We start from the raw sequence: 27,458 nt of genomic DNA on the forward strand, positions 1-27,458 counted from the left end.
AAATATTTTTACTATATATTTTTGATGAATTTTTAAAATATAATTTGACCTTCAATATTATCACTTAATTTTGTAATTAAGTGACATGCAAGAAAAGATCCTTATTAAATTTTTTATTATTAAAGAAAAATTCTTTATTCAATTTTAAAATTCTTTAATATAAAAATTGAAGAAGCAATTTTACTTGTCAAATAATTAAGTGATAATATTGAAGGTCAAATTATATTTAGAAAATTCGTCAAAAATATATTGTAAAGATATTTATAAAAAATATGAGTATATGATAAGTTTATTAAAAATATATATCCTTTAAGGTATCGAGGGTATTTTCGTCCAGAAAAACTTAGAAATAGTAAAAAAGTACTTCAAATGATATTAACTCATAGTTGATGGACCTGAAATGATATTTTCAAAGTTTACGGACCTAAAATGATACTTTGGCAAAGTTCGTGGACTAAAAAAGATGTTCCCTCATAAAACTAATACTTTAAAAGTAGGACCCACATCCCACCAACTTTTTCAACTCATTTTCCATTACATTTGTTAAAACCCGTGTCGGGTCAAAGTGTCCCGAATTATTTGGGACAGAGGGAGTAAATAATATGCTCCAGCATTTCACAAGAATCAAACACGGTTAAAACTGTACAATTACGATAAATTTCTTGGTCAAAGTCGGTCTTATTTTCTTGACACCCCTTTTCCATTCAGTACTATCAAACATACCCTTGGTATACATGAATGCCCAAAATCTCCCTTCATGGGCTAGGTGTGTTTCATCCTAAAAATTTCAATCGCGAATAACTTAAATACTAGGATTAGTCTTGCTAAAGTATTTTGCTAAGCGTTTGTGGTGTGAGATCACAACATGCTAAATTTTTAATATAAATGGTGGGTTGTAAGCTTGGATTTTGCAATGTTGAATTGACTGACTTTTATATACATTGAGTCGTTAAAATGGCTTTTTTAATTTGATATTTTGATAATTTTCTAGATAGGTCCCAGTGAGTCGCTGGGACGACATCAGAATCTGGAACAGGCTAGCGAGTCACCGAGTTTCAACCCAGTGACTCGCGGCGGACGAGTTCGACTTGTTTTTAGATTTCTACCTATAAAGGGGCTCCAAACACAATTCCAAACAAACACTTTCAAGCCCAAGCATCGTATCTTTATCCCAGAGCAAGAGGTATGCGTCTCGAAAGACTTTGGTCACCAAGTTGAATATTTTCACCAGTCCAACTCTTCTCCGTGACCTTCATTCTTTTTGAAACACATGAACAACAAAATAGGTAATATGTTTAATTAATTGAATCAAGGCAAAGACTAGTACGTGGATCCGAAAGCTCGGCTTTTCTCCATATTTTATCAAAACTCAATTTTTCTTTCGCTTGTTTACTACATTGCAAAAGATTTATATTGCTTATATTACATAAATGAACAAAAGATCAATGCAACAAAATTATTTCTTCTCATAAAAGATTCAAAGTGAACATGAAGTTTTACATATATTTTCTCTGTCCACAAAAAATAGACAAGTTTTATCATTTTAAGTCATCTACCAAAATTAGACTAATTCTGAAAATGGAAAGTTCTAAACCAATATCAACCATGCACACCATTCTAAATTTGGACCCGTTAATCAACTAACACTACTTCCACCACATTTTCTCTCCCCCTCTCTTACTTTAACAATTGCACATTAAAACTCGTGCCATTTACAACTTTGTCTATTTTTATGGACGGAGAGAGTATAAACACTCGAAATATGCTTTTTAGTATACTAACTCCAACAATCTCCAACTTTATACCTAAAACATGCTTTCAAGTATATAGAGCTGCAAAAATCTGTCACTTATACTCAAAGCATGTTTTCACGCATAAAGGATGTATTGGTCCTTAATGCATCTAATGCTCAATCCTTCCATGTGACATTCAAACGTGTTGGTGGGTTTGTCATGATGTCTTCTTATGCAAAATTTTGATCATTTGAATCTCTCCCCTATGCAAAATATCCCTTATATTTATAACATACTCCCTCCGTCCCATAAAAATATGGGCAATGAGTATGGCACGAGAATTAAGACAAAATTGTTAAAGTAAGAGAGATGAGGAGAATGGTAGTTAAAATAGTATAAATTGATATAACTTTCCAAAAATGAAATGCACATATTTTTGTGGGATGGACGAAATGGAAAGTACACATATTTTTATGGACGGAGGGAGTAGTATACTTCATCTCTGTGAGTCTGTTGCTCATGGTTCCATTGAGTTTGCCACAACACTTGAATTATCACAATATGCAGTACTAATGCTCTTGGGAATACTTGAAATCATGTCTAAAGGCTAAAGATTCGGAGCTAAACAGCTTCCTTTGTAGCAAAAGCATCCACATGTTCAACTTCCATAGTGGAGTTCGCGATACAATTCTACTGCATAGTCCTTTATGTCACAGTTCATCCTCCTAATGTAAACACATAGATAGAGGTAGAGTTTCTTTAGGTCCCAATAAGTTTTAAAATTTGAATCGGTATGTAATGGCCGCCCTTTTTATTTCCTAAGCCTTTAAAAAATCACTTATTAGTATATTAGTTTCGCGCCTAGTTTCTTTTACCATATGTTGTGATCAAGCGTTATGTATGAAGTACGTTTCAAGTAGTGAATGGAAATAGTTCGGTTACAATAGTTAATTTTCTTATAGTTGTTTGTGAAGTCCGAATTACAAATGAGAGTACATAGACGTTTTACACCAAGGTCAATATTAGAACAAAAATAGCAACACAACTTCTAACATCATGAGGACCGAGCTATGATGCGCTCACACCGGGCAGCCGCGAATGCTTGTCCTGGGAAGCCCCATTCACGCCCTCTAGATCATGCTGGATAATCATGTCTTGCGCTTCCGCTACCTACACGAAAGAATAGAACATATTTTAAATACACTTTTTGACATCAAATCAAGACGAAACGTTTGACGAAATCACATCACATTAAGCACGGTTTCCAAATGATGGTCGTACTTGTTAGCCATCATTCTAAGTGACAAGATGTAAGATTCTTGCCTTTTATGGTATAGTGAATGATTAAGGTGACAACTTGCCTCATTCGGCAAAAAAATCCATAACCTTTGGACAATGCATTTCCTTAATAGATCAAGGTTCTAACCATGTAAACTCATGTATCTTTTTCTCTATAAATACTTCACCACTTCATCCTCTACTTCTTTTGTTCCACCACAACAACACTTCCATCAAATTGTATCAAAGTAAGGATTCTTAAATGAGTGCTTGAAGAAAGAGAGTCAAGTCTCTACACACTACATTTCTTTCTTCTTTTCCTCAGGGTAAATTCTTCAATATGTATATTTTCATTTCATCAAATCCAACAATCATTCCACGTAAACATCTCCAAACTATTTTCTTATTTGGTCACTCATTCTTCAATAGACCAAGTATGCTAGATTTTTGTTAGCATGCTAAATCTATAGACTTTATCCAACACCATCACATACTTTTTATGTCAAGTACATAGAAATCACATCATTATCAACCAATAATACTTAGCAACCAACCTACGGTAGAAACGAAACATAAATGTTGTTTACTTTAGCTATTTTGTGCAAGAACCCATAGTAGGTTTGTGATAGTTAAGGCAAACATAAAAGCAAGAACAAAGACTTAGCTTTTAAGGTACAACGATAAGCACTGAGCTACCAGAACGGTACCCTGCCGGTGCCACCATGGGCAGCTGATAGGGATCTCCTCACACGACATATCTTTTCCTATTTAGTATATCTTTTAGTTATCTTTCATATCTTTTATAAGCTTTATTTAATTATCTATCTTTATTTATAGAATTCTATAGTATTTTCATCATTGAGAAAATAATAAACAAATTATTCTCATTCTGGTTCTGGCGGAAATCGCTCCCTAACACCTCAACTAGGGTTTATCGTTCTTTTGATCTCATTATAAACGTGTGTGCTCAATCCCGATAGAACGAGGTTCTATCAATTGGTGCTTCCATTGACTACTCTTCTCCCTCAATACTCAACTCGCCATTCTCTCAAAGTGACGATACCACTCCCATCTCTCTGAATTGTTTCCCCAATCCACTTTCTCCAGATTCTCGCCAACTATGGAATCACAACATCACCCAACCATTGATGAGATGATCCGGGAGTTACGCAGAATGATTGGAAGCTCAAAATAATGTCTCGATGGCAAAATACAAGCAACAAACGCTAATCGAGGAGACTCGAGACAGCCTTGCCGAGCGCTCAACTCTGTATCAGACGTGGCATACTCAACCACCAGATGTGAGCCGTCAGCTTCGTGCACTTCCCTCCGGCCGTGGCAGCAACTCGCTAGTTCGGACACCGCAGCCAATGGCCGCTTCATCACTCGGACTTGGAGACCTCCGCCGTCACGCACCACTGGAGAATTTGTCCCCACCCGTGTTCGAATTGAAGCACCTTTCTTCAACAGAGATGACCCGTTAGGTTGGATTTTTGGTATTTAAGAATATTTCAATTATTTTGTAACTGATGAATTAGTTCGCTTGGACGTGGTTGAAAAAATTATTGAACAACTGGCATTGGATTGGTTTCATAATTATCAAAAGTCTGACATGAAGGGTTCGTAGGAGGATTTCTTGGTGGCAGTTTGTTACCATTTTGCTCCGGAATTAATTGAGGAGGTTGACGATGAAGAGCAATTAGGTGGCAGTTTGTTATGTGCTGGTATCCCCGATGAGGTGGTGGACATCGATGTTGTTTCACAAAAATTTGCACATGAATTGGTGTCTGATGATGTCCCCAGCAATGTCGGCACTCCCTTTGATGGAGTTGTCCTCTCTGTTGCATGAAAACTTATTACAGACACACTTTTTGTGACTGATCCCACCGATGAGGGTCTTAAGTTGTGCGAGTTTTCTAGCCACAGGGTTGATGGTGATGATGCTCTTCTTGCTGTTGAATCTGCACAAATAGATGCACAACATGTGGCAACTCCTACACCATCCGATAGTGATTATATGGAGTCATGTCTCGAGCAACAAACGTTGCTCGGTGGTGGTGATAAAAAATTGTTCAGATTTGAAAAAAAACTCTCCTTCGATGGTCGGTCGTTCCCTTTGCGCAATGTTGCGACACGTTTGGACGGAGGCTTTACCACGAGTTGGAGTCCGTCATGTTTCCAAACGGTCGGCTCAGTTTCAGCTATTGCGTCATTGCCCCAAAATCTTTTCACCATCCCTGGATCCTCGGAAGATGATCCCATAGAGACTGTGGTATGGGTATTTAATGACAACAATACTTTGGGCACAACCCACATTGATCTAGAGTTATCTTCTAAGGCTACTTACTCCAATGTTGTTTTTGGTGCACTAATATATGATGGTACTTGCATTTTGGACTCCAGCTCTATGCTTGAAGTAGAGAAGAGAATGTTGGATATTGAGGACTTAAGTGAGTGAACTGGCACATCTCCGATTCTACCGTCGCTTCTCCTCAATCTTGAGGAGGAGAATATTCTCTTGGATTTGATGGATTCCAAGCCAACGGTGGTGTCCTATCATGGGGATTGCGAATGGAGCTGTGCTACTCTTCGATTTGGTGGAGACAAAGGAGTTCGCATATTTGGCCCAGGAGCGTTTGAGGTGGTCGAATTCATCCAATTTAAGCACAAATATCAGCCACCCCCATCAAAAAATTCAGGAGTACTTCAATACCAAATGCCTTCTACTAGTCAAGTTATCGGTGCTACTACGGAACCTGGCGCCACTTTTGGTGTGACATCCCCATTGTCTCTTGGCAGCTCTACTTCCCCTAGTGGTGCAGACGTAGCTATGTCGGAGAAGGGAGTCTTCCCCCGCCTGTGCAGCAACGGTATAAGGACAAGAAAGGGGAGGAACTACGGATGTTGGCACCGATGGCAAGATCTTAGTTCAACGGTTCTTATTTTCACTTCACCTCGAGGGCAAGGTGGTTTTCAACGATGGGGGAGTTGATATGGATCTCCTTACACGACATATCTTTTCCTATTTAGCATATCTTTTAGTTATCTTCCATATCTTTTATAAGCTTTTATTTTATTATCTATCTTGATTAGCAAGATAAGTTTTAGGGTTTAGAATTCTATAAATAATAGAATTTATTTATAGAATTCTATAGTATTTTCATCATTGAGAAAATAATAAACAAATTATTCTCATTCTGGTTCTGGCGGAAATCGCCCCCTAGCACCTCAACTAGGGTTTATCGTTCTTTTGATCTCATTATAAATGTGCATGCTCAATCCCGATAGAACGAGGTTCTATCAGCAGCCACCACAACTATTGCTGTCATTTCGTAGCCACCGCTGTTGCCGCACACACCAAACCCCTGCCGCCACTGCCCAACAGCCGCCGTGTCGACATCGGTTGGTCTTGCGCACGCCGGTAAGCTTGACGGCACCTAACACATGGTTTTGACCAAGAAAGAAGAGAGATGTGAGTTGTGTGTGCATTTGTGTTCGTGAATTCACATACATGTGTGTGTGCTAAGCTTGAAGTAGTACGTTGTGAGTGATGAGAAAAGAGAAGAGAACATACCTGGAGTCGACGACGGAAGGGTGGCGCGGTGGAGGCTACATGCCGACAGCCGTGAGCCTTGGCCAAGAGAGGAAGGTTCGGACAGTGGTAGAAAGAGAGAGAGAGTGTTAGATAGAGAACGGGAGAGAACTGAGAGGGAGGCATGGAGTGGTCGGCGTCCGGCGTCACTTCCCATCGACGCCATGGCCAACCGATAGAAAGAGAGAGAGGTGTGAGAGCTGAGGATGAAAGGGGGCGCCTCTTTCTCAAAATTTTGAATATGTGATTAGGGTTCCACTTTTCGTTTTGGGTATTGGGGCTCCTCTTTGGGCCACATGTTATTTAATTAATTGGACTGAATTTGAGGGAAGGAAATAAGAATTTGGGGCTCATCAATGAAAATGATATAGGTTTTTTTTTTTTTTTTTTTTTTTTTTTTTTTTTTTTTTTTTATCTTTCTTGGATTTAATTAAAGTATGAGTTCAAGGATTTAATTTTGTTGGGATTTGAGAATTTGTTGTTTGCAAATAGTTGAATAGTTCGATTTCAGTTAAATAATTAATCTTATGATTAATTATTTGATGGAAACCTTTGGGCTTAAGGAGTTTTTCTGTTACTTGCTAAGTAATTTAGTTTCCAATTAGAGAGACGCAAGTTTTGACCGAACAAATTTCTCTCTATTAAATCTCGAACGTAGGATGCATATCCATGTAGGATCATTGCATGTCATTGCATGTTCATAAGACTAATTGAATCAATATCCTCTATCAAGAAGGGCGTGTTCGCGGAGTTTTATTTCTAAGGTCGAGCTTGTGTAGAGTTTTATTTGGAAGCTTTGAGGTGAGATTTATATCCAACACATTTAATGTTGATAAAATTATCAAATATATATGGAATTATTTTTGTTTGATATATCGCACTTACTTTTTTTTTTTACAAATGTTATCTTGCCATAAATTATTTGTTTTATGATGCCTATCGTTTTGGTGATGCCAAATGAATGAATGAATCGAATTCGGACTCCAATAGGATCAAGATCCTATTCTAGTTAGTGTACACAAAGAAATGGACCATGTGTTATCGTAAAGGTTGGCCGATCAATGTGATTGTGGAAGGTGGCCACCCTCCCGACACACAATGAACTATCAGATATAGCGGATTACTGGAATGAACTTAGTCTAATCAGACGAACTTTATAAAAATGAACTTAGTAAGCCCAGGCATTTAAAAAAACCTCTGTGTGTTACTGTGATGACATGATAATGATAACTTTTCTTATTATGTAGTATATCTTTGGGCAATGTATCCATTGAGTACTCTGTATTCTGCCCTGCATGTATTTCTAAATGCGCAGGTTTAGCAGTGAAGAAATGGTGGCTGAGTGGAGTTGGTGGTAGTCTCATCTCTTTTGTAGGGCTTTCGTGACATATGTCTTCGTACATATGGCCGTGTGTTTACAACTCCTTCCGATGTGCACTTTGTAGTATTACTCCCTTCGTCCCATGTTATTTGAGTCATTTATTTTTTGCACTCGTTTTGAAAAAATAATACTACCCCTGTCCCTGAAAATTTGATACACTTCACTTTTACCATTTTTGGTAGTGGACCCCATATTCCACTAACTCATTCTTACTCACATTTTATTATAAAACTAATACTTTAAAAGTAGGACCCACATCTCACCAACTTTTTCAACTCACTTTCCATTACATTTCTTAAAACCCGTGTCGGGTCAAAGTGTAGCAAATTTTGGGAGACGTAGATAGTAATAAATAGTTAAAGTGGAGAAAAAATAAAGTAAAAAAGAGAATACTATAGTTAAGACTCTTCTCTACATTATATTCTCTCTTACTTTTCTTTCTCTCCACTTTAAATATTTATTATTATTTTTTCAAAACGAGTGCAAAAAATAAATGACTCAAGTAACGTGGGACAGATGGAATATGTACTAAATGAGTCATAAGAACAATGATTAGTCACGAGTGACTTATGTGAAACACTCTTTGAAATTTCATGATATTTTTGTTATTTTGTGAATCTCCTTTGTGTTATTAAAAAGTACTCTTGTTTGTCTTATTGATATTTCTTTCATCCTGTTTTCTTATTTTCCTCCTCTAGTCATGATCTATCGGGCAATGCTATACTTTAGTTATGTTCTTTACCACGGTCTAGTTCTTGGCATGAGTTCGATGATATTTTACTACAATGCCTACAACGCTTCCGAAACTAATCAAGGTGATACGAGTATCATTCTACCACACCGTTTATATTTTGTGTTATTAAAAGACATTAATTTATCTGAAACATGTGATTTTGTATATTTTGTGTTGATTAAAGACATTGATTTATACAAAACATGCTATTTTGTATCACATCATTATGGGACTAATCCGTAATAAAATATTTTGAAATATGCTTACAACTTGTCCTTACTTTGCGTAACTTATTTTATTTCTCAAAATAAATAAAATAAGCTAAATATTTTCAAAACTGAATTATTTGAAACATACTGTACATGGGAAGAAAAAGCATGTAATCAGTCTATGTAGCAGAAAAAGTCATTCTTTCTCTAATTTTACTCTTTGCTTCCCCCATCTCATAAAGTTCGTCCCAGTTCGATCTAATGCAAATTTTAAGAAATTGTTTGAATTTGTATTAAATAGAGGTGTTTACTGGAATAAGAGTCCCACATTGAGGAAATGGAAGGATATATTTAATGTCTATTTTTAAAAAGATTCCAATTGAGACAAACTTTATGGGACAGACAAAAATGATAAAATAGGACAAACTTTGTGGAACGGAATGAGTATATTTTAATTACAGTATTTAATACTCCCTCCATCACTGAAATTTTGTCACATTTTTCCATTTCTGTCCATCTCATAAAATTTGTCATATTTCACTTTTTATCATTTTTGGTAGTAGATCCTACGTTCCACTAACTTGTTGTCACTCACATTTTATTATAAAACTAATATTTTAAAACTATGACTCACACTCTATTAACTTTTTCAACCTAATTTCTATTACTATATTTTTTAAAACCCGTACCCCGTCAAACTTTGACAAAATTTAAGGAACGGAGAGAGTATTATTATTTTCCTTTCCTAAAACATGTGAAAAAATAGAAATAAGCTCATTAAATGCACCAAAATTCATCGAAATCGAAAATATCTAAAACCCTAACCCCCAAAACACTCAACCGCCATTCATATTTCATTACTCTCTCACTCCTCTCCGATCTCTGAGTCCTCGATAAACCCTAACAAAAACCCTAGGGTTCAATCTCCTTCAGCCTCTTCTTCACCACAACCCAAATTTCCACAGAAACAGTAGGAGAAAATGGGCAGCCTTCTTCTAATTAGGAGATCGTCTCAATCTTCGTTGAGGACGCTCGCTCTCACCGCCGCCAGCCGTTTCATTTCCGTCCATCCGCAACCAGCTACGTCGAATGCGGTTTCTGACGCACGGATTCACACCTCTACAGCTGGTTCGAGGCTTCCTGCAGCTTATCCATGCGTAGGATTAGCGAGGGGTTTCCATTCGGGGCAGCCACTGCGGGCAGGCTTTGCTATGGCGGATTATTCTGATACGGAGAAGGCCTCGAGCCGGCCCGCGGATGAAGGGCTCGAGATCGCCAAGCTTGATATTTCTCCGCAGATTGTTACGGCTTTGAAGAAGAGGGGAATCGAGAAGCTTTTCCCGATTCAGGTATCAATCTAGAATGCAAAAATCGTTAAATGTTTTGAATATTGTGTGTTAGTGTTTAATTACTTAATAGCTTGTTGAAGCTGATTAGGGATTGACGCTGTTATATAAAATTAGGTGAATTATTTATCATTTCAAGAGCTAACAATTATGTGACTTGAATCGAGTTCTAATTGAAGTTCGAAATGAAATAATGAATTGAATGTTGAGCTGATAAATTGGCTGTATGATTATGATGCTATCAATGTGCTGAAGGGAATATGAGGACATTCGGGAATTGTGTTATCACCTATTGAAATTATTTGAGTTTTTTGTTTCTATATCCCCTTTTTTGATAATTTGATTCTTCTAATTTTAGAGGGCAGTGTTGGAGCCTGCCATGATGGGTCGTGATATGATAGGGCGGGCACGAACTGGAACAGGGAAGACCCTGGCTTTTGGGATTCCCATCATGGATAAAATTATTAAGTTCAACAAGAAGCATGGGTACATATATAACTTACTTCTTAAGTAATCAATTGGGGTTGTTTTATTAGGCTATTAATTTTCTTCTTGCTTTTATTGTTCAGACAGGGCAGGAATCCGTTGGCCCTTGTCATGGCTCCAACAAGAGAACTTGCTCGACAGGTTGACAAAGAATTTGCAGAGTCTGCCACAGAGTTAGACACGCTTTGTGTCTATGGGGGTGTTCCGATATCCCGCCAGATGAGCACTCTTGACCGTGGTGTTGATGTGGTGGTTGGAACTCCTGGCCGCATCATTGATTTGATTAAGCGTGGTTCCTTGAACCTGTCAGAAGTGCAGTTTGTTGTCCTTGATGAAGCAGATCAGATGCTTAATGTCGGATTTGCAGAAGATGTTGAGATGATCCTGAGCTTCATAAAGCAGAAACATCAGACAATGATGTTTTCAGCTACAATGCCAAATTGGATACTGAAACTTACCCAGAAGTTTCTGAGTAGCCCTGTTACTGTTGACCTTGTAAGAGTCCAGATTCTGTGTTTTATGCGATGTTATTTATTTAGCTGTTTCTTTGCAACAAGCATCGTTGTGAGTTGCTCATCTAATATGAAATCTGTTGTTAACTATGTTCTACAGGTTGGAGAATCTGATCAGAAATTAGCTGATGGGATTTCCTTATATTCCATTGTTTCAGATATGCGTCAGAAACCAGCTATACTCGGACCTCTGATAACTGTATGAATCTTCCATTTTAAGTCTTCCTTACATGTTAATTGTACACCAGTCTTGTTACTAGATTAATTCGTCATCTGTAACATTATCTTATCATAATGTTCAATGCTCTGAGCTAAGCACTACAACCATTTTTTTTTATCAGGAACATGCAAAAGGTGGTAAATGTATTGTGTTTACTCAGACGAAGCGTGATGCTGATAGATTGGCATATGCTATGCAAAGAAACTTTAAATGTGAACCTTTGCATGGGGATATAACACAGAACCAGAGGGAAAGAACTCTGTCTGCTTTCCGTGAGGGAAGGATCAATATTTTAGTGGCCACCGATGTAGCTGCCCGTGGACTTGATGTGCCAAATGTGGATCTTGTATGTTCTTAAATTATCTTGGTCGTTTGGTATTTATATACTGGTCAATATGATGATTGATACTCCATTGGTCCATTGGATGAGCTACCTTTCTATTTTCCTAATTTTTATTAAAACATAAAGAAATTATTGATGGATCACTGGAGTGTGTAAATAATATCCTGCTTCCACTGTATTTATGTTATATTATGTTTTCACTCACTTGGAATAAAGGCCCTGATTTGCTGTTTTTAGATTTTATTTGTGTTGGATCTTTAATAGTATTAAATGAAGTTGGGCAAACATGATGCTTTTTTTTTAAAGTGAGATCTTACCTCACTTAAACTTCTTGCTTGATTCATCAACGATATTTTTTTGTGCTGAGTGTATTATTATTTCTTGAGTAAGTTCAACTCATACACTCAATTCTAAGTCTAAAGTCAATAATCATTAAATTCTTAACTTAATAACTGTTGTTTTTTTATATAACTAGGATCTGTGCATACTTCTATTATATTTTCTTGACATTATCTGACATGCTTTGTTCTGCTTAGGTGGTGCATTATGAACTTCCAAACTCTTCTGAGATTTTTGTTCATCGGTCTGGACGAACTGGCCGTGCTGGGAAGAAAGGTAGTGCGATTCTTATTTATTCAGACCACCAGTATAGGGAAATTAAATCTATTGAGCGTGAAGTTGGATGTCGTTTTATAGAGGTAAGCTCTCAATCAATGTTTTTCTTAAGCGTTTCCATAATGTTCATGTGTGTGCACTGATATTTTTGCCATTTTGCCTTCCTAGTTTGTTCTTATAAATGCTATATATTGTGTATGTATCATACAACCATGTCTATTTGAAAGAACTCTAAATCAGTTTAAGTATGTGACTGCCAGCTGCATATTCTGTCAAGTTTTCATGCTCTTCAAATATTTTTAGCTAAATCTATTAAAACTTTCCTGATTTTATAGCTCCCGAAGATAGCTGTTGGAGATGATGCTTTGAGCATGTATAGTGGCATGGATCAGGGTGGTCGTTCTGGTTTTGGTGGAGGCAGCAGGGGAAATGGTCGATTTGGGGATTCAGGTTTTGGGCGTTCTGGTGGTTTTGGAGATTCAAGGGGTGGTCGATCTGGTGGATATTTTTCTGGTTCTTCTGGTGGATATGGAGGTTCTGGAGGCGGTCGTTTTGGTTCGGGTGGTGGATTTGGGGGACAGGGTTCAGGAAAATCCAGTGGTTTTGGTTCTAGCCGGTCAGGTGGTTTTGGGGACTTTGGGGGCTCTGGCCGCTCGGATGGTTTTGGTGGCCTCGGTGGTCCAGTTAGAAACAATGATTCACGTCGCTCGGGTGGTTTTAGTTTTGGTTCTGATCGATCCAGTGGATCTGGAAAGAGTTCTGGACGCTTTGGTGGTGGTTATAGCAATGATGATGAATTCTAAAGTTATCAAAGGTAATTCCCCTTTACTTATGTGGTGCTCCATGATGAGTTATAGGTAGTATTTGGCTCTGCAACATACTTACAAATTTTCCCTGAACGCTTTCATATGCCAAAAGATTGTTTCACTTTCACATATGTTTTACACTTATATGAATATCCTAAGCCTACATCCTTGATGTTTCACATAAGGTTTTCACTATTGACTACTTGGCATTTGTCAGTTCGCATGCAGCAATCATTTCTTGTATCAAATCTACACAAGATCAGGTGGTTCAATTACTTGTGCATACTTATATATTGTGTTGTAAGTGAGTTGAGTCGTGCTGAATACTCAAAACCGATTTGAAATGCTATCTCGACTATCTAAAGTTACTTATGCCTTTTGCATTGCTACTGATGATTTTTGTCTACTCTACCTAACTCTCGGTTTCAACAGCATTATCGTAGCAGCAAAGGCAAGGATGGCAAAAGAATACCTTCCGGGAGCCAAGCTCGTGAGTCGTCTAGGATCCTTAACCTTTTGGAGGAAGATGCAGGGATATTAACTTTGTCGTGCTGCTGCTGCTTAAGACTTGTAATAAGCCATATGTTACACACTACTGTCTTGTTAGTTGCTAGTGTTAATAGGTTCTGATGTCGAAGCTTTGGATTGACAATTTTTGCTATGGAGGAATGGCTTATTGAATATCTTCCGACATAAATTACTCAGAATTATCTGTATAAATCGGCAATAGGATTCATGCTGCCTCAACTGACAAACATTTCTGCAATTATATATTTAATAGGAGTATTTACTGTCATGATCTTTTCTCAATAATGATGCAGAGATCAATCTTGCAGTGCCTTTTTTTGGCCCTAAAATGCAGTTGTTGTCTCTTTGGAAATATGCAAATCACACATTTGTGTCTAATTGCTTTTGCTTAGTAAAGGAAGTGGATAAATTTTAAGAGATTGGTTTAAAATTACAAAAATGGACTATTTTTTTTGAACCATAATATTCAAATTTTGGGAAGAAGCAAACAAAAATTGAAAATTCCAAAACATTTGCAATAGTGAGAAGATGAAGTATAATAACATGGGCCCCACATGCATCCTAGGTGGAGATATGAAGAAGAGTTGGCATCAAGAAGACCACCACAACCTTATCCCTCCATCACAAAATCTCATCCAAAAAATCAACACTCCACCACTCACACATCACACACTCAACTCATCAAATCTTTCTCAACCTATCAATAGTCAAGAAGAGGAGGTTGTGTGTGTCTTTGATCAGAAAGAAAGAAAAAAGAAGTAAATAGCAAATGGCATCAACTGCATGCTTCTTGCACCACCATGCAGCTCTCTCCACCTCAGCAAGAACCACTTCTAACCGCTACTCTCCCTCTCTGAAGCCAGCCCAGCAGCTGGTCTGCAGAGCCCAGAAGCAGCCTGAGAATCAAGAATCCGACTCCGGCGCCGCCGTCTCAAGGAGGTTGGCCCTCACCGTCCTCATTGGGGCTGCTGCTGTTGCCACCAAGGTCTCACCTGCTGAGGCTGTTTATGGAGAAGCCGGTATCACTTCTATTCTATCTACATTAGTGCTATTCATTTTTGTGTCATATCGATTTGGTAATGATTCTGTCTCATTTATATATTTTTGAATAACCCTCCCTTTATAAGGCCTTTTAAGAGGGTGAGTGGTTCATTTCTACGTAGTATCAGAACAGATCTAAGTCGATATAGATCTCATTCTTGTCCCACATCAAACTTGGTAATGATCACATTAAAGGGGATGCGTGACTCATTTCTACCGTTTTTCTTATGTAATTAAAGTTTGGCCTCGGACATTAATCAGACTTTGTTGTGGTCCGAGAGATCTTTCAAGTTGTGTTTGAGAAAATTTTCGAGTTTGCTAGTGAAAAGTAATCGTTGTTACGAATAAAACGAAGAAATGATGGAAATTTGGTGCAGCGAACGTGTTTGGCAAGGCGAAGTCAAACACAGATTTCAAACCCTACACCGGAAACGGATTCAAGGTGTTAGTCCCTGCAAAGTGGAACCCTAGCAGCGAGATCGAGTTCCCGGGCACAGTCCTCAGGTACGAGGACAACTTCGACATCAGCAGCAACCTCACCGTCACCATCAACCCGACGGACAAGAAAACCATCACCGACTACGGCACCCCTGAGGATTTCCTATCTCAAGTAACTATCTCGACCTGACCACCTTCATTCGTTCCCGGCCAGCAACCCTAGTTTCTTTCACACATGTGTAAATTTCTTGCAGGTTGACTACTTGTTGGGGAAGCAGGCCTACTTTGGCAAAACTGACTCTGAGGTAATCACAACTTTCAAATAAATGTGATGTATTCCTAAAATTTAAAATGTTGATGATGAATTCACTTGGGGATTTGTAGGGTGGATTCGACTCCGGGGCTGTGGCGACCGCCAACTTGCTGGAGACTGCGACTCCGGTGGTGGATGGAACCAAGTACTACTTCTTGTCTGTGCTGACTAGGACTGCTGACGGAGACGAGGGGGGCAAGCACCAGCTGATCACGGCCACTGTCAAGGACGGGAAGCTCTACATCTGCAAGGCTCAAGCTGGGGACAAGAGATGGTTCAAGGGTGCAAAGAAGTTTGTGGAGAGTGCAGCAACTTCTTTCAGTGTTGCTTGATTGATTCTATATTTTGTATCTAATGCCACACTTGATAAACTGTATGATAGTTTGATCTCCATCAAGTATTTTGTTTAAGGTTTCTTGCAATGGAATTTTTCAATCATGATCAAACAGAATTGCAGAAAAATCAAGTCTTGATTTGATAAATGACAAACTGAATTCTTGAAATTAATACTGGTTGAGAACAATGAAAATCACAAGCAGAAACTGCTGGATGTTTCAAGTCACAAATCAAGAATTCTAGGAAGTGAATAAAATCCTAGCACAGTTATTTATTGGGACACATTTGATGACTGTAATACTCTCACATCTTCTACTGCATAAAAAGGAAAAAGACTCAAAAATCAAGGGTGTAATCCGCTCTCCGGCTTGTCTACTTGTCAACGACCTCGATGAGGGTGGTCTCATAGTCACTAGGGGCCTCAAAGCCGTGCAAGTTCATGACGGTAGCAGCTACGTTAGCCAGTCCGCCATTGGGCACATCAGTGCGGAATCTGACACCGGGTGCCAGCCCAGGGCCACCAATTGCAACAGGAACCTATAGCAGAATTATGCAATGTGTATGTATTAGGAAATGGCTTCATCATTCATGTGCGACTAACTCAAAAAAAGGATAAATAATACTTACAGGTTCGAGTGTGTGAGAAGTAAGGATTTGAATGTTGCCATTCTTGTCGAGTAGAGGTTCGCCTTTCTTGTTTCTCTTCACCATATCCTCAGCATTGCCATGGTCAGCAGTAACGACGTAGATTCCACCAACTTGCTCAATCGCATCAAGAATCATCTAAACCAAACTAATAGATCAGTACATTATCCCAGCTGATGCATGATGTGGTAAAAGACGGTTATGAGCTGGTCGATTGTAGGCGTAATTATACTGAACATTGACCAGCTTCGTAATTATTTTGGACTTGTTTTGGTTCATATGACATATTTCGTGTGCTGGAAATTCAGATTAACAGCATACGAATCAGTATTTACCTTGACAGCTTGATCAGCAGCCTTACAAGCCACGATTGTTGCATTGATATCACCAGTGTGTCCCACCATATCGCTGTTAGGTAGGTTGACACGTACCTTTTTAAGGAAGGAAAATGAAAATCATCAAAAACTAAGTTGTTTCTTATCCAAAGATATGATCTTGTGCTGAGGAGGGGATGGCAAGAACGTGGTTTTGTTGGATTACCTGGTCCCATTTGCGGCTAAGAATGGCATCTCTCGCCTTCTCACCGATTTCCAAGGCTTTCATCTTGGGCTGGACGTTGAATGTGATACCACTATCACTTGGGATTTCAACGTATTCTTCCAGTTTGTTGTCGAAGTATCCTGAGCGGTTTCCGTTCCAGAAGAAGGTGACATGACCGAACTTAACCGTTTCACTGCAGAACACCATGGAAAACGTTTATCCCAACTAAGCCCCAGCATAGAAGTCTTAGAAACGTGAAAGCTTCATTTTTTCACTCAAATTGTGACCATGTGTTGATATGGAAATAAAAAGTAGTAACTGATATATATGTAACATAAAGATTCACTTGACTTACCTGCAAGCGAAAGTACGGATGCCGTTTTTCACCAAATATTCTCCAGAGGTTCTGTCGATTTCTGGAGGAGAAACAAGGTACTTGTTTGGAAGTTTGAGTTCACCATCATACTGGAGCATTCCAGCGTAGCGGATTTTAGGGTAACGAACTCTGTCAAATTTGTCAAACTTCTCATACTCAAGTGCCGAAGCAAGCATGACCATGCGATCAGCACGGAAGTTCATGGTAACAACAGCATCACCATCAACAATAGGCCCAACGGACTTCCCACTATCATCAACAATAACAAAAGGGGGCAAGTATTGATCACTTATGTTAGGGATCTCTCTCAGCTTCTTGACAGCTTCAACTGCATTCTTAAACTTATGTGGGGCTTCTCCGAGCACTTGGGCGTCCCATCCTCTCTTGACAACTTCCCAGTCATTCTGACAGCAATAAGAAAGACATTGGTGCCATCAGGAATACATAATGAGTCATTGAGAGGGAAATCGGCCAATGTGGCACAAAAACATTTCAAGTTTGAAAGAAATGATTGATTAATTTCATGTCTTCAACAAATTCCATTACATCCTAGCTGAAAATTTTAGACAGTATGTAAAGGATTGAAGTGTTCGCACGATTCATGTACATGATGTCAAAATCATGACACACAAAAAGCATGAAATCAATGGACACAAGATAACCCGTGTCAACTAACTTAGCATGGCTAAAATGGAAGACCACGGACCACCAACACTAAACCTAGAGTCAAGCATTCTTCTTCAGCATGAAAACAAAATATATATGTACATTTTAGAATAAAATAATAACGATGGACTACTTACTTCGTATCGGTCCATGGTGACATACATGCGACCTCCACCAGATGCAATCTGGGCATCAATACCCTTCTCACGAAGCTTTACAAGATCATTTTCTAGAGTTTCAACAAAGCCAACACTGGATCCATCCAAACAATCACGTCCATCTGTGAGGATATGAACACGGATTTTTTTAGCACCACGCTCACTGGCACCTTTCAGCAACAACTGCAGTAAATCATATGCATTGCACCATTAGATACCTTGTTTATATATATAAAATACATATTTACACAACAAAGACTTGCAAGAAAGAAAAGGCCCACAAAGTTAAAAAATAAGGAAGAGTGAAACATATAACCAAAAATATTTAAAAAATTCATTACTGCTATCGGATTCGTTGTTAATCTGAAAGTTATAGAACTAAGATACCTGCAATTGATCAATCCGAGAGTGGACACCACCATCACTCAATAATCCAATAAGGTGAAGTGTTCCAGTTGCAAAGGATTCCTTGATGTAGTTAAAACCTTCCCCATCATAAATTTTCCCAGTTTCAAGAGCAATATCAACAAGCTTAGCACTACAGCAAGAAACACAAAAATGAAGATTAAGATAATATTAAGTTAAAGATCATAACCCAAAGTGCAAAACTTTAAGACTTTTAGTTTGTATCTATTCATCATTACAAGAAAAATGGCGTATTCTCTTTTGACAATAGTGCAACAAAAAGAGTAAAAAACAAAGAAGAAACAAGATTAGCAAAAGAAAGCAGCCAAAGTTGATTCCTAAAATTTGTTACTATAGTTTCCTACAACGCCATCACATGATTCTTGGACTTGACAATATTAACAGGCAGGTATTCAACAGGTTTTTCTACTTATCCACTAGCTTAGGTAGCTTTGAGCTCAGAAAAATTTGCCAACATATAAATCTACATACATTTAAAACGAGGAAAAGAATTATATACAGACTACAAAGGAATCATAAAACAGAAACTGGCTGCACAATTCATCAACTATTGGGGAACTCCAATTTCCAAGTTCACATCTCTTGAATTCAAGGTATTAACTTTCAAACAAACAGTTAAACAAAATAAAACTCACCCTTGTGCAAAAATCCTGCCAGCACCAAGAGCATTGTGCCCAACCTCACTATTACCCATGTCATCTTCTGTGGGCAGCCCCACAGCCTTACCGTGGGCCCTCACCAATCTCCATTTTTCAGGGGCACCCTTCATCAAAACACACCCAGAAACAACAAAATCTCAATCCAAAATCCTTTCAAAAAATCAAACACACACACACACATATCCAAACAACACAATCTCAATCCAAAATCCTTTCAAAAAATCAAACACACACACACACACATATCCAAACAACACAATCTCAATCCAAAATCCTTTCAAAAAATCAAACACACACACGCACACATCCAAACAACAGCAACAGCAAAAACAGTTACAGATCCATTAGCCCATTGAAGATCGATTGTCAAAAACTGTAAAAACATAACAAATCAAGGGCAAACAGATAAAGGCGCTACCGTTTTAAGTGAATCCATGGTAGGAGTTTCGGCGATATGGATGCAGTTGTATTGATTGGCATGGGCCTCGCCCCATCCATCCAAAACCACCATTGCTACGGTCTTCCCCTTGGGAAGTTTGGGGTGGTCGTTCAATTTCCATGAGAATCCAGAGCTACCCATCTCGATTTCTGTTGATATTTCAAATAAAAATCAAATCTTTACCAGCTGAGACAAACAATTTCAGATCTAGAACATAAAAGATTTGGATTTGCATGAATAAAAATAATCACACGCATGCAACCATAAATATTTGAACACCAGATTCAGCAACTTACAATGCTAATGGACAATATTCACTGAAAAAATTAGGTTTGGGAGAGAAAATTAAGGGGCGTTAAGATCGGAAGTTGTATATAAATACCAAACGTGGGGTGGGTGAGATTTTTATTTTATTTTTTTAATCGAGATCTTTTGGGAATATGCCAAATTTTAAAAATTTATGATCTTGTGCAACAAGAAATAGTGAGTGAAAAGATAATTTTAATATATACTCTCAAAAACTAATGCAAATTACCAACTAAAAAAGATGATAGTATGTATGAATTAAATCTTGATTCGTTTATGTTAAGTTTAATGTTATTATCGAATATTTTTGGCTTCTTTTTTAAATCAATCATGTTCATTCATTATATTGAGATTATAATTTAAAGAGGATACTTGTAGATTGAATGACTTTATCTTTATGACACACACTACCACCTTATAAATAGTAATGAAAAAATATTTCTAGTAAAACAATATTCTTTATGTAAGAAGTCCACTAATTAGTCCACTGTTTTCAGTAGTCCATTGTTTTTCAAATCGGTACAATTGTAACTGAAAAACTGTAGCCACTTTTACTTTTCCAAACATAAAAAAAAGAGGTACTCCCTCCGTCCCAGAGTATTAGACTCGTATACCATTTTGGGGTGTCCCAGCATACTTGACCACTTTCTATTTACAGTAAAAATTAAAGAATTTAACTAACACCCTTATTACAATTAGGATTAAAATAATGTTAATTAATTCAATGTTAATTGAATGGAAATCGGTACCCAACCCACCAACATCATTTCATTTTTGTGTCTTCTCTCTCTTCTAGACTCAATCCCTCATTCTCTCTCCACGCCTCTTCCAAAAAAAAAACCCTAGATCTAACATTTTCTCTCAAATTCACGCATCCATGGCTTCCAACGACGAAATATGTGAGCCTAATCCAAGCGATGATGGGTGGGTTAACCCCCGACGCCCCCTTACTCGCTCGCCGTCGTGGTCTGCTGGCAGTGGCAGTGGCGGAGGAAAATCACTCGTCGTGGTGCAAGGAAAGAGGAAAGCTCCGGTTGCCGACGCCACCACCCCTGCCATAAAGAAGTTCAAGAGCGGTCAGCTGAAATTAAAAGATCTGAAAGCTGTGTTCCAACAAATATCTGACCATGATGCTGCTGCCGCCGGCGAAGATCCTTGCGAACGTGATATATATGCACCCGTGCATTTTTATGGCTTCAAATAAGGTTAAAATTGATGAGATCTTTCCTCTGTTTTAGTTTCTCTCTATCTGAACTTGCTGAATTTTTTTTGTTAAATTTGCTGAAATTTTTGGTTAAATTTGCTGAATTTGTTTGCTGATTTTGCTGAAATTTTTTGTTAAATTTGCTGAATTTGTTGAATTGTTTGTGTTTGTTATATCTATGTGTATTGTTTATATGCCTTGAAATGTGTTATTGGTTGAAGATGAGAAGTACTCACAATTGAAGAATGAACACATACTTAAAGTCTGACTAAGATGCTTTTTATTGTTGGTGTGAATTGTGATGGTTGTGTAAATTGTTGGTGTGTGAATTTTTTATAGATGTACTACAACCAGCATTTTTCATCAAAAGCTTTGTGCACAAAAGATTTGTTACACCTACAATAACAAAATATTGACATGCTCCTACAACATGTTTACAAAGTACATGTTGCTACAACATCTCTCCAAAATAAGATTCACAAAAGTTTCTTACCTTCCCAAAAGATGCATAGTTGCAGTACTTCTTACCTTCCCAAAAGATGCATAGTTGCTACTGCAGTTGCTGCTCATTGCTGAGTATTTTCCAATTCCAAATCTTGCACAATCCTTCTTATTCCTTCATTATGCCCATGCCCTTGTTCTTCCAAATAAGCAATGCAATCTGCAACTAGCTGTGTAGGAACTTCTAAGTTCTGAGGCAGTTGGTCAGATCTCCTTAGAGCATTTTTCCCCATATGGGGAATCTTGTACCTGTTCTGCCCCTTACACTTCATGATCTCAATCATGCATCCTTGAAGAGACATGAAAACATTGTCTAGGCTTATAGGAGATAGTTCATGAAATGATTTTTCCACAGCATTCAATAAATCATCCAATGTGTTGCATGCAGTTTGTTGCTGAAGTGATTGTATTGCTCGAAACCACCCTAAGTCATTCACATTAGTATCTGGTGAGTTAGGGGGTTGTTGCACCAGCTTCATGTTGAACCCGTTCTGATTTGCAGCAGCAATAAAATCCACATCTTCATTCTTAATATGTGGCTTTGCATTATCTTGCTGGATATTGATTTGCTTACTTGCTCCCTCCGGCCATTTTGCCATGATGGCTGGAATAATCTGTTTTTGCATTCAATTCTTGATTAATTGCATTGCATCCCCTCAATTTTCATCATAAGTTGAATGTGTAACTAGAATGCATACATTAAATGCATGCATACAAAAATTGAATTGTAAATTCTTCATTCAATGCATGCAATAAAGTTAGTTTAGAAGCATTAAAAACACTTGTTATCACTGTAACATGTAACTGCAGCAACATCAAAGTTAGTTTAGAAGGCCATACCTTATTTATTACACAGTCCTTTGTCACTTGCTTTGTGATGCTATCGATTGGTTTGGTTTCTATTGTTCCTGCCCTTCTGTTTTTGCTATTCCTCTTTGCTGGAACCCTTTCTATGAATGGAAAAATACCTATCTTACCATCAAACAGAACCTCTCCGTTTCCTCCAAATAATGGTCTTGCAACAGCGCACATAAACATGATTTTAGAAATGAACTGCTTATTTTTGCATGATCTGTGTGGTTCTTCCTCTTCCGGTGCCATATAGAACCTATGTGTACCTTTCGTGATATAGAACCATTTTTCATCAATGTGGATTGTGTTGTGCATATCTTTGAACTTGAGTTTCCTTAAAATCCTATCCAATTCTAAAGCCTCTAGTGTGAATCTCATCCTCAACAATTTGTTGGGGGCTGTTAGATCAGGCTTAATGGCTGATGTATGAGCTCTAATCAGCCCTGCTTGCACCCATCTTCCTACTGTACTCTTAGAGCATCCTAATCCAACAGCCAATATTCTGATACTTCCTCTTTTAGTGTAGTGCAAACTTTTAAGTAAAACAAGATCAACTTGAATACGTCTGCTACATGGTTTGTTCTTCCTATGATTGATTACCTGCATTGTTTCTCCTCTTGCTCTTTGTTTTGTAGCTTCTGACCAATATCTTGTGCATGTAGAAGCTGATACGTTAAACTTCTCCCGAGCTTCCTTCATCGTGCCTCGCGGTGGCTTGCCGTTTATGCATCTCTCATTGATGAACTGCACAATTTGTTGCTGAAGCTTTGTACATATACTTGTGGCAGATCGCTGCATTCTGGATCTTTTGTGTTGTGTGAATGTAAAGTAGGTGTAAGAATATTTATGACACACTGGAGTATTTATGTTAGTCTATGACGCCACTAATAGTGATTTCACTGAAAATTTGAAAATTTTGAACAGATAGCATATGTGGCAGAAGTGGCGCCACATTTTTTAACTTGAAAATTTCATCAGGCGCTAAATGTAGCGCTAAATGTGAATCAAAGTGAATCAAAATTTCAATTTAGTTTTGATCTTTTCCTAGTCATTGATTATTTTAATGTTTGCAATACATATTGTTTGAATTATGCTCAATTTGAACTTGACGTCGCATTTAGCATTCATTAAATATGGATACTTTTAATATGAGTAAAGTTAATTAGAAATATGCTTCGAAATATCAGTAAGCTAAATACATGCATACAAAAAATTAATTCCATTTATTTTAAATTTAAAAATAAAAATACATCACATCACCTAATCTACTTTATTATCAACTTCACTTACACCACTAAACATCCCCTCCTAAAATCCTGTGCCCAAAAGAAGTGAGTCAAGTACTCTGGGACGGAGGGAGTAATTAATATGTAAAAATAAAGTAAGGAATATATTAATAGTAACAATATGCTTACGTTATTATTTTAGCCTTTTTGAATTAGTGGCAATTAGAGAATCTTTGACTAATTTATTTTCAATAACTCGCGTGGCTATCTGCTTATTCTCGCGTGCTAAATCACACCACCATGGATCATCTGTTCACAAATAAGCTCTTTTTCATGCCTCAATAATTCAACTAATTTAATCTTGCTATGATAATTATTCATACCAAATAGAAACAATGTTGATGGGTTAAGCTGGTGAGTACATTTAACAAACATGTTGTAACTGGTGTTACATTTAGCATATTCAAAAACAAAACTAAATTAAAGTTTTTGTCAGAGTGACATGGTTGTGTAAGAAAAGGAAAAGTTATTAGCTTAGAACTAAAAAGCTACACACATTTTTTTTCTAAATTAACAAATAGAAATATTAGTTACTTATGCCTATTAATATTGATTAGTTATGCTTTAGTAAATTTCTACATAATTTGATAGCTTTTAAATTTTAATATTAAGAATTGATTTATATTAGTTTAAAAATTGACAAAAAAATATTTAATTTTAAACTAATATTATGCCTAATACATAATATCAAACTATATGCGCTATCATGTATAATAAACAATAGTTAAACATTAATAATTAAAACGGTACCTAATTTATATACTTATGGTATCTTTAAATGAATTTTAATTTTGAATTTTAGTTAACTTATTTATACCTTGTGATAACTTTTGTAGTATTTTTATTGTATTTAACTTTTCTAAATTATGTAATTTTTTTATTTAATAAATAATTGATTTCATATATAGTTATATTAATTAATAAATCTTACTAATTTAATTTAATTTATTTTAAGTTATTAATAAGTGTCATTAGGTTAACGTGTAGTTTAGCTAAAATATATACTAGGATTGATTGAAAAAGTATAAACAAGTAAGTAAGTGGGAAATATTGTTTTGGGTTTGAGCTTACGTAAATGGTTGGAGTAAAATCAATATTTAGTGTGACATTTACATTAAAATGAATTTGAGTATAGTGTAATGGTTGGAGATGCTCTATACATATATGGGTCTGCACTATTGAGGCTGGAAATGTGCCCAAATTAATTATTTCTATTATGTTAGTTTTAGGGGTGGCGAAACGGGTTACCCGCGGGTACCCGTATCCGATTTTAGCCAAATTTATTGTTCCAATACCCGCCCAGTGATATACCGGGATTACCCGATACCCGTGACGGGTAACCCATACCCGACATTGCGAGTACTCGTACCCGACCCGAAATCCTAATAAAAAATTTGAAAACCATAATAACTGTCAATGTTCCTTAATTTACTTTATTAATATTGATGGTAAACTTTGAATAGATTGACAATAAACGTTTTCTATTGTATGTTCGTTGGAATATAAAAATGTTTCAAAATAACTCTTAGATTATAAAGTACTCCCACTGTTCCGCCTTAATAGAGGCATTTCATTTTCTTCACTCATTTTGGAAAAATAATAATACAAACACTCTTCTCTACATTATTATTTCTCTAACTTTATGTTTTCTCAATTCTAACTATTATTATTTAACTATTTACTTTTTTTTTCTCCATTCTAACTATTTGAAACGCCTCTATTAATATGGAACGGGGAGAGTATTAAAAAATGGTATATAGCTAATACTAATAATAACTGGTATTATCGGGACTAACGGGTATACCCGCGCGGGTAATGAGTATACCCGCTACCCGCTAAACTCTAAAACACACTACCCGATCCCGCCCTGTTACCTGTTATCGTCGGGTAGCGGATACCCGATATCCGGCGAGTAGCGGGTCGAGATGGGAATTACCCATTACCCGCTACCCATTTTGCCACCCCTAGTTGGTTTTTAAAACTACCTCGAAATCCAGATCCAAAAATGGGGTCAAATTTCCTTCTATACCCCTCTTAAATTCATTTCCCCCAATTATGCAAAAGCAATAAGGCTCCGTTTGGGACACGGAATTGGAATTGAATTGGAATTGGAATTCTATGGAATTGAATTGGAATGATTATAATTCAATTCCAAATCCTATGTTTGGTAAAAATGAGAATTGATATGAAATTGAATTGACATGTTTGATGAATATACACACACTGCACACATTTCACATATTTCACACACTACACACATTTCATACACTACACACACTACACACATTTCACGCATTTCACACATTTAACACACTACACACACTTCACACACCTACACACATTTCAAATATTTCACACACTACACACACTACACACATTTCAATTTTTATTTTAGTTTTTTTTTCAATTTTTTTTAAAAAAATAGTTTTTTTTATTTAAAAAGTTTTTTAATTTTTTTTTAATTTTTTTAAAAAAACAATTAGTTTTTTTTTAAAAAAAATTAGTTTTTCTTTTAAAAAAAAATTATTGAAATTTTTTTTATAGTTCATTATTACTCTGGCAAGTTTTTATTGAAAAAAAAATTTAAAAATTTTATAAAAAAAAATTTAAAAAAATTAATAAAAAAGTATTTATTCAATAAAATATTAAATTAATTGTAAATTAATCATAACAAAAGATTGAGAAACTGTATAATGTGTGAAATACGTGAAATGTGTGTAGTGTGTGAAATATGTGAAATGTGTGTAGTGTGTGAAATATGTGTAGTGTGTGTAGTGTGTGAAATGTGTGAAATGTGTGTAGTGTGTGTAGTGTGTGAAATGTGTGTAGTGTGTGAAGTGTGTAAAATCTGTGTAGTGTGTGTAGTGTGTGAAATGTGTGTAGTGTGTATTGTGTGAAATGTGTGTAGTGAGTGTAGTGTGTGAAGTGCGTGAAATGTGTGAAATATGTGGTGTGTGAAATGTGTGTAATGTGTGTAGTGTGTGAAATGTGTGCAGTGTGTGTTGTGGCTATATAGTGAATTTTATGACTGTTTGGAATTCAAATTTTCTACCTTTGATATGGAATTCAAATTGTGGAATTGGAAGATTTGGAATTGCAATTCAATTATAAATCCAAACATTTTTGTGGTGCCAAACATTAAATTTGGAATTGAAGGCTCCAATTCCAATTCCACACCTCCAATTCCATGTTCCCAAACATAAGAGCATTTTTGGGCATTCAGTTAAGAAAACCCTGAGCATTAATTCAGATAAATTAAAAATTGCCTAATTAGGAGTTATTTCTTGCTTCCTAAACAACCGAAATCAATACATTTGATGTTATACACATTTTTACCGTGCATTGCACAGGTAAGACATAAATATTTTTTTAAATTTAAATTTAATGTAAATAATTGGAATAAAATCAATATTTAATATGAGATATATATTAAAGTAATTTTAAATTTAATGTAAATGGTTACCAATAATCTAATACCATACATATAAAT

At 36.7% G+C, this 27,458-nt stretch overlaps 4 protein-coding genes across 5 annotated transcripts; 2 read left to right on the forward strand and 2 right to left on the reverse strand.

Moving 5' to 3' along the window:
* Window positions 1-9,740: 9,740 nt before the first annotated feature.
* On the forward strand, window positions 9,741-14,050 carry LOC125213544 (DEAD-box ATP-dependent RNA helicase 53, mitochondrial-like). Of its 2 annotated transcripts, XR_007174962.2 has the most exons (9): window positions 9,741-10,275; window positions 10,631-10,758; window positions 10,842-11,253; window positions 11,371-11,469; window positions 11,612-11,836; window positions 12,370-12,531; window positions 12,784-13,262; window positions 13,472-13,517; window positions 13,687-14,050. XR_007174962.2 is itself a non-coding variant. In XM_048114147.2 (8 exons), exons 1-7 carry the CDS (start codon window positions 9,907-9,909, stop codon window positions 13,249-13,251), a joined length of 1,863 nt encoding a protein of 620 aa, XP_047970104.1. In that variant the 5' UTR covers window positions 9,742-9,906; the 3' UTR covers window positions 13,252-13,262; window positions 13,687-14,050. The 2 variants fall into 2 exon arrangements, 1 of the variants encoding a protein (XP_047970104.1); XM_048114147.2 differs by lacking the exon at window positions 13,472-13,517 and having other exon boundaries at window positions 9,742-10,275.
* A 402-nt stretch (window positions 14,051-14,452) lies between these two features.
* On the forward strand, window positions 14,453-15,996 carry LOC125213546 (oxygen-evolving enhancer protein 2, chloroplastic-like). The gene is made up of 4 exons (XM_048114149.2): window positions 14,453-14,801; window positions 15,201-15,433; window positions 15,516-15,566; window positions 15,646-15,996. The coding sequence occupies exons 1-4, from the start codon at window positions 14,552-14,554 to the stop codon at window positions 15,904-15,906; spliced, it is 795 nt and encodes a 264-aa protein (XP_047970106.1). The 5' UTR covers window positions 14,453-14,551; the 3' UTR covers window positions 15,907-15,996.
* A 51-nt stretch (window positions 15,997-16,047) lies between these two features.
* LOC125213545 (2,3-bisphosphoglycerate-independent phosphoglycerate mutase) lies at window positions 16,048-20,274 on the reverse strand. The gene is made up of 10 exons (XM_048114148.2): window positions 20,116-20,274; window positions 19,799-19,968; window positions 19,357-19,484; window positions 18,683-18,833; window positions 18,275-18,478; window positions 17,451-17,875; window positions 17,096-17,288; window positions 16,891-16,986; window positions 16,538-16,693; window positions 16,048-16,447 (listed from the first exon to the last, which is right to left on the reverse strand). Exons 2-10 carry the CDS (start codon window positions 19,958-19,960, stop codon window positions 16,283-16,285), a joined length of 1,680 nt encoding a protein of 559 aa, XP_047970105.1. The 5' UTR covers window positions 19,961-19,968; window positions 20,116-20,274; the 3' UTR covers window positions 16,048-16,282.
* Window positions 20,275-21,895: 1,621 nt separating this feature from the next.
* On the reverse strand, window positions 21,896-23,482 carry LOC125209475 (uncharacterized). The gene is made up of 2 exons (XM_048109075.2): window positions 22,671-23,482; window positions 21,896-22,444 (listed from the first exon to the last, which is right to left on the reverse strand). Exons 1-2 carry the CDS (start codon window positions 23,478-23,480, stop codon window positions 21,896-21,898), a joined length of 1,359 nt encoding a protein of 452 aa, XP_047965032.1. The 5' UTR covers window positions 23,481-23,482.
* Window positions 23,483-27,458: the final 3,976 nt, after the last annotated feature.

This window comes from Salvia hispanica, chromosome 3 (genome assembly GCF_029641045.1).
Source record: "Salvia hispanica isolate PSC_SH4W2 chromosome 3, Shi_PSC_v1, whole genome shotgun sequence".
NCBI classification, from domain to species: Eukaryota; Viridiplantae; Streptophyta; class Magnoliopsida; order Lamiales; family Lamiaceae; genus Salvia; species Salvia hispanica.

Excerpts from the sequence above, each read along its gene's own strand:
- LOC125213545 (XM_048114148.2), bottom strand. The coding sequence starts at position 19,960 with ATGGGTAGCTCTGGATTCTCATGGAAATTGAACGACCACCCCAAACTT. Across the intron at positions 19,485-19,798 it reads CCATGGATTCACTTAAAACG|GGTGCCCCTGAAAAATGGAG; the intron begins GTAGCGCCTTTA and ends GTTTTGATGAAG. Across the intron at positions 16,987-17,095 it reads TTAGCCGCAAATGGGACCAG|GTACGTGTCAACCTACCTAA; the intron begins GTAATCCAACAA and ends TTCCTTAAAAAG.
- LOC125213546 (XM_048114149.2), top strand. The coding sequence starts at position 14,552 with ATGGCATCAACTGCATGCTTCTTGCACCACCATGCAGCTCTCTCCACC. Across the intron at positions 14,802-15,200 it reads GGCTGTTTATGGAGAAGCCG|CGAACGTGTTTGGCAAGGCG; the intron begins GTATCACTTCTA and ends AATTTGGTGCAG. Across the intron at positions 15,434-15,515 it reads CTGAGGATTTCCTATCTCAA|GTTGACTACTTGTTGGGGAA; the intron begins GTAACTATCTCG and ends AATTTCTTGCAG.
- LOC125213544 (XM_048114147.2), top strand. The coding sequence starts at position 9,907 with ATGGGCAGCCTTCTTCTAATTAGGAGATCGTCTCAATCTTCGTTGAGG. Across the intron at positions 10,759-10,841 it reads AAGTTCAACAAGAAGCATGG|ACAGGGCAGGAATCCGTTGG; the intron begins GTACATATATAA and ends TTTATTGTTCAG. Across the intron at positions 12,532-12,783 it reads TTGGATGTCGTTTTATAGAG|CTCCCGAAGATAGCTGTTGG; the intron begins GTAAGCTCTCAA and ends CTGATTTTATAG.
- LOC125209475 (XM_048109075.2), bottom strand. The coding sequence starts at position 23,480 with ATGCAGCGATCTGCCACAAGTATATGTACAAAGCTTCAGCAACAAATT. Across the intron at positions 22,445-22,670 it reads AGGACTGTGTAATAAATAAG|ATTATTCCAGCCATCATGGC; the intron begins GTATGGCCTTCT and ends ATGCAAAAACAG.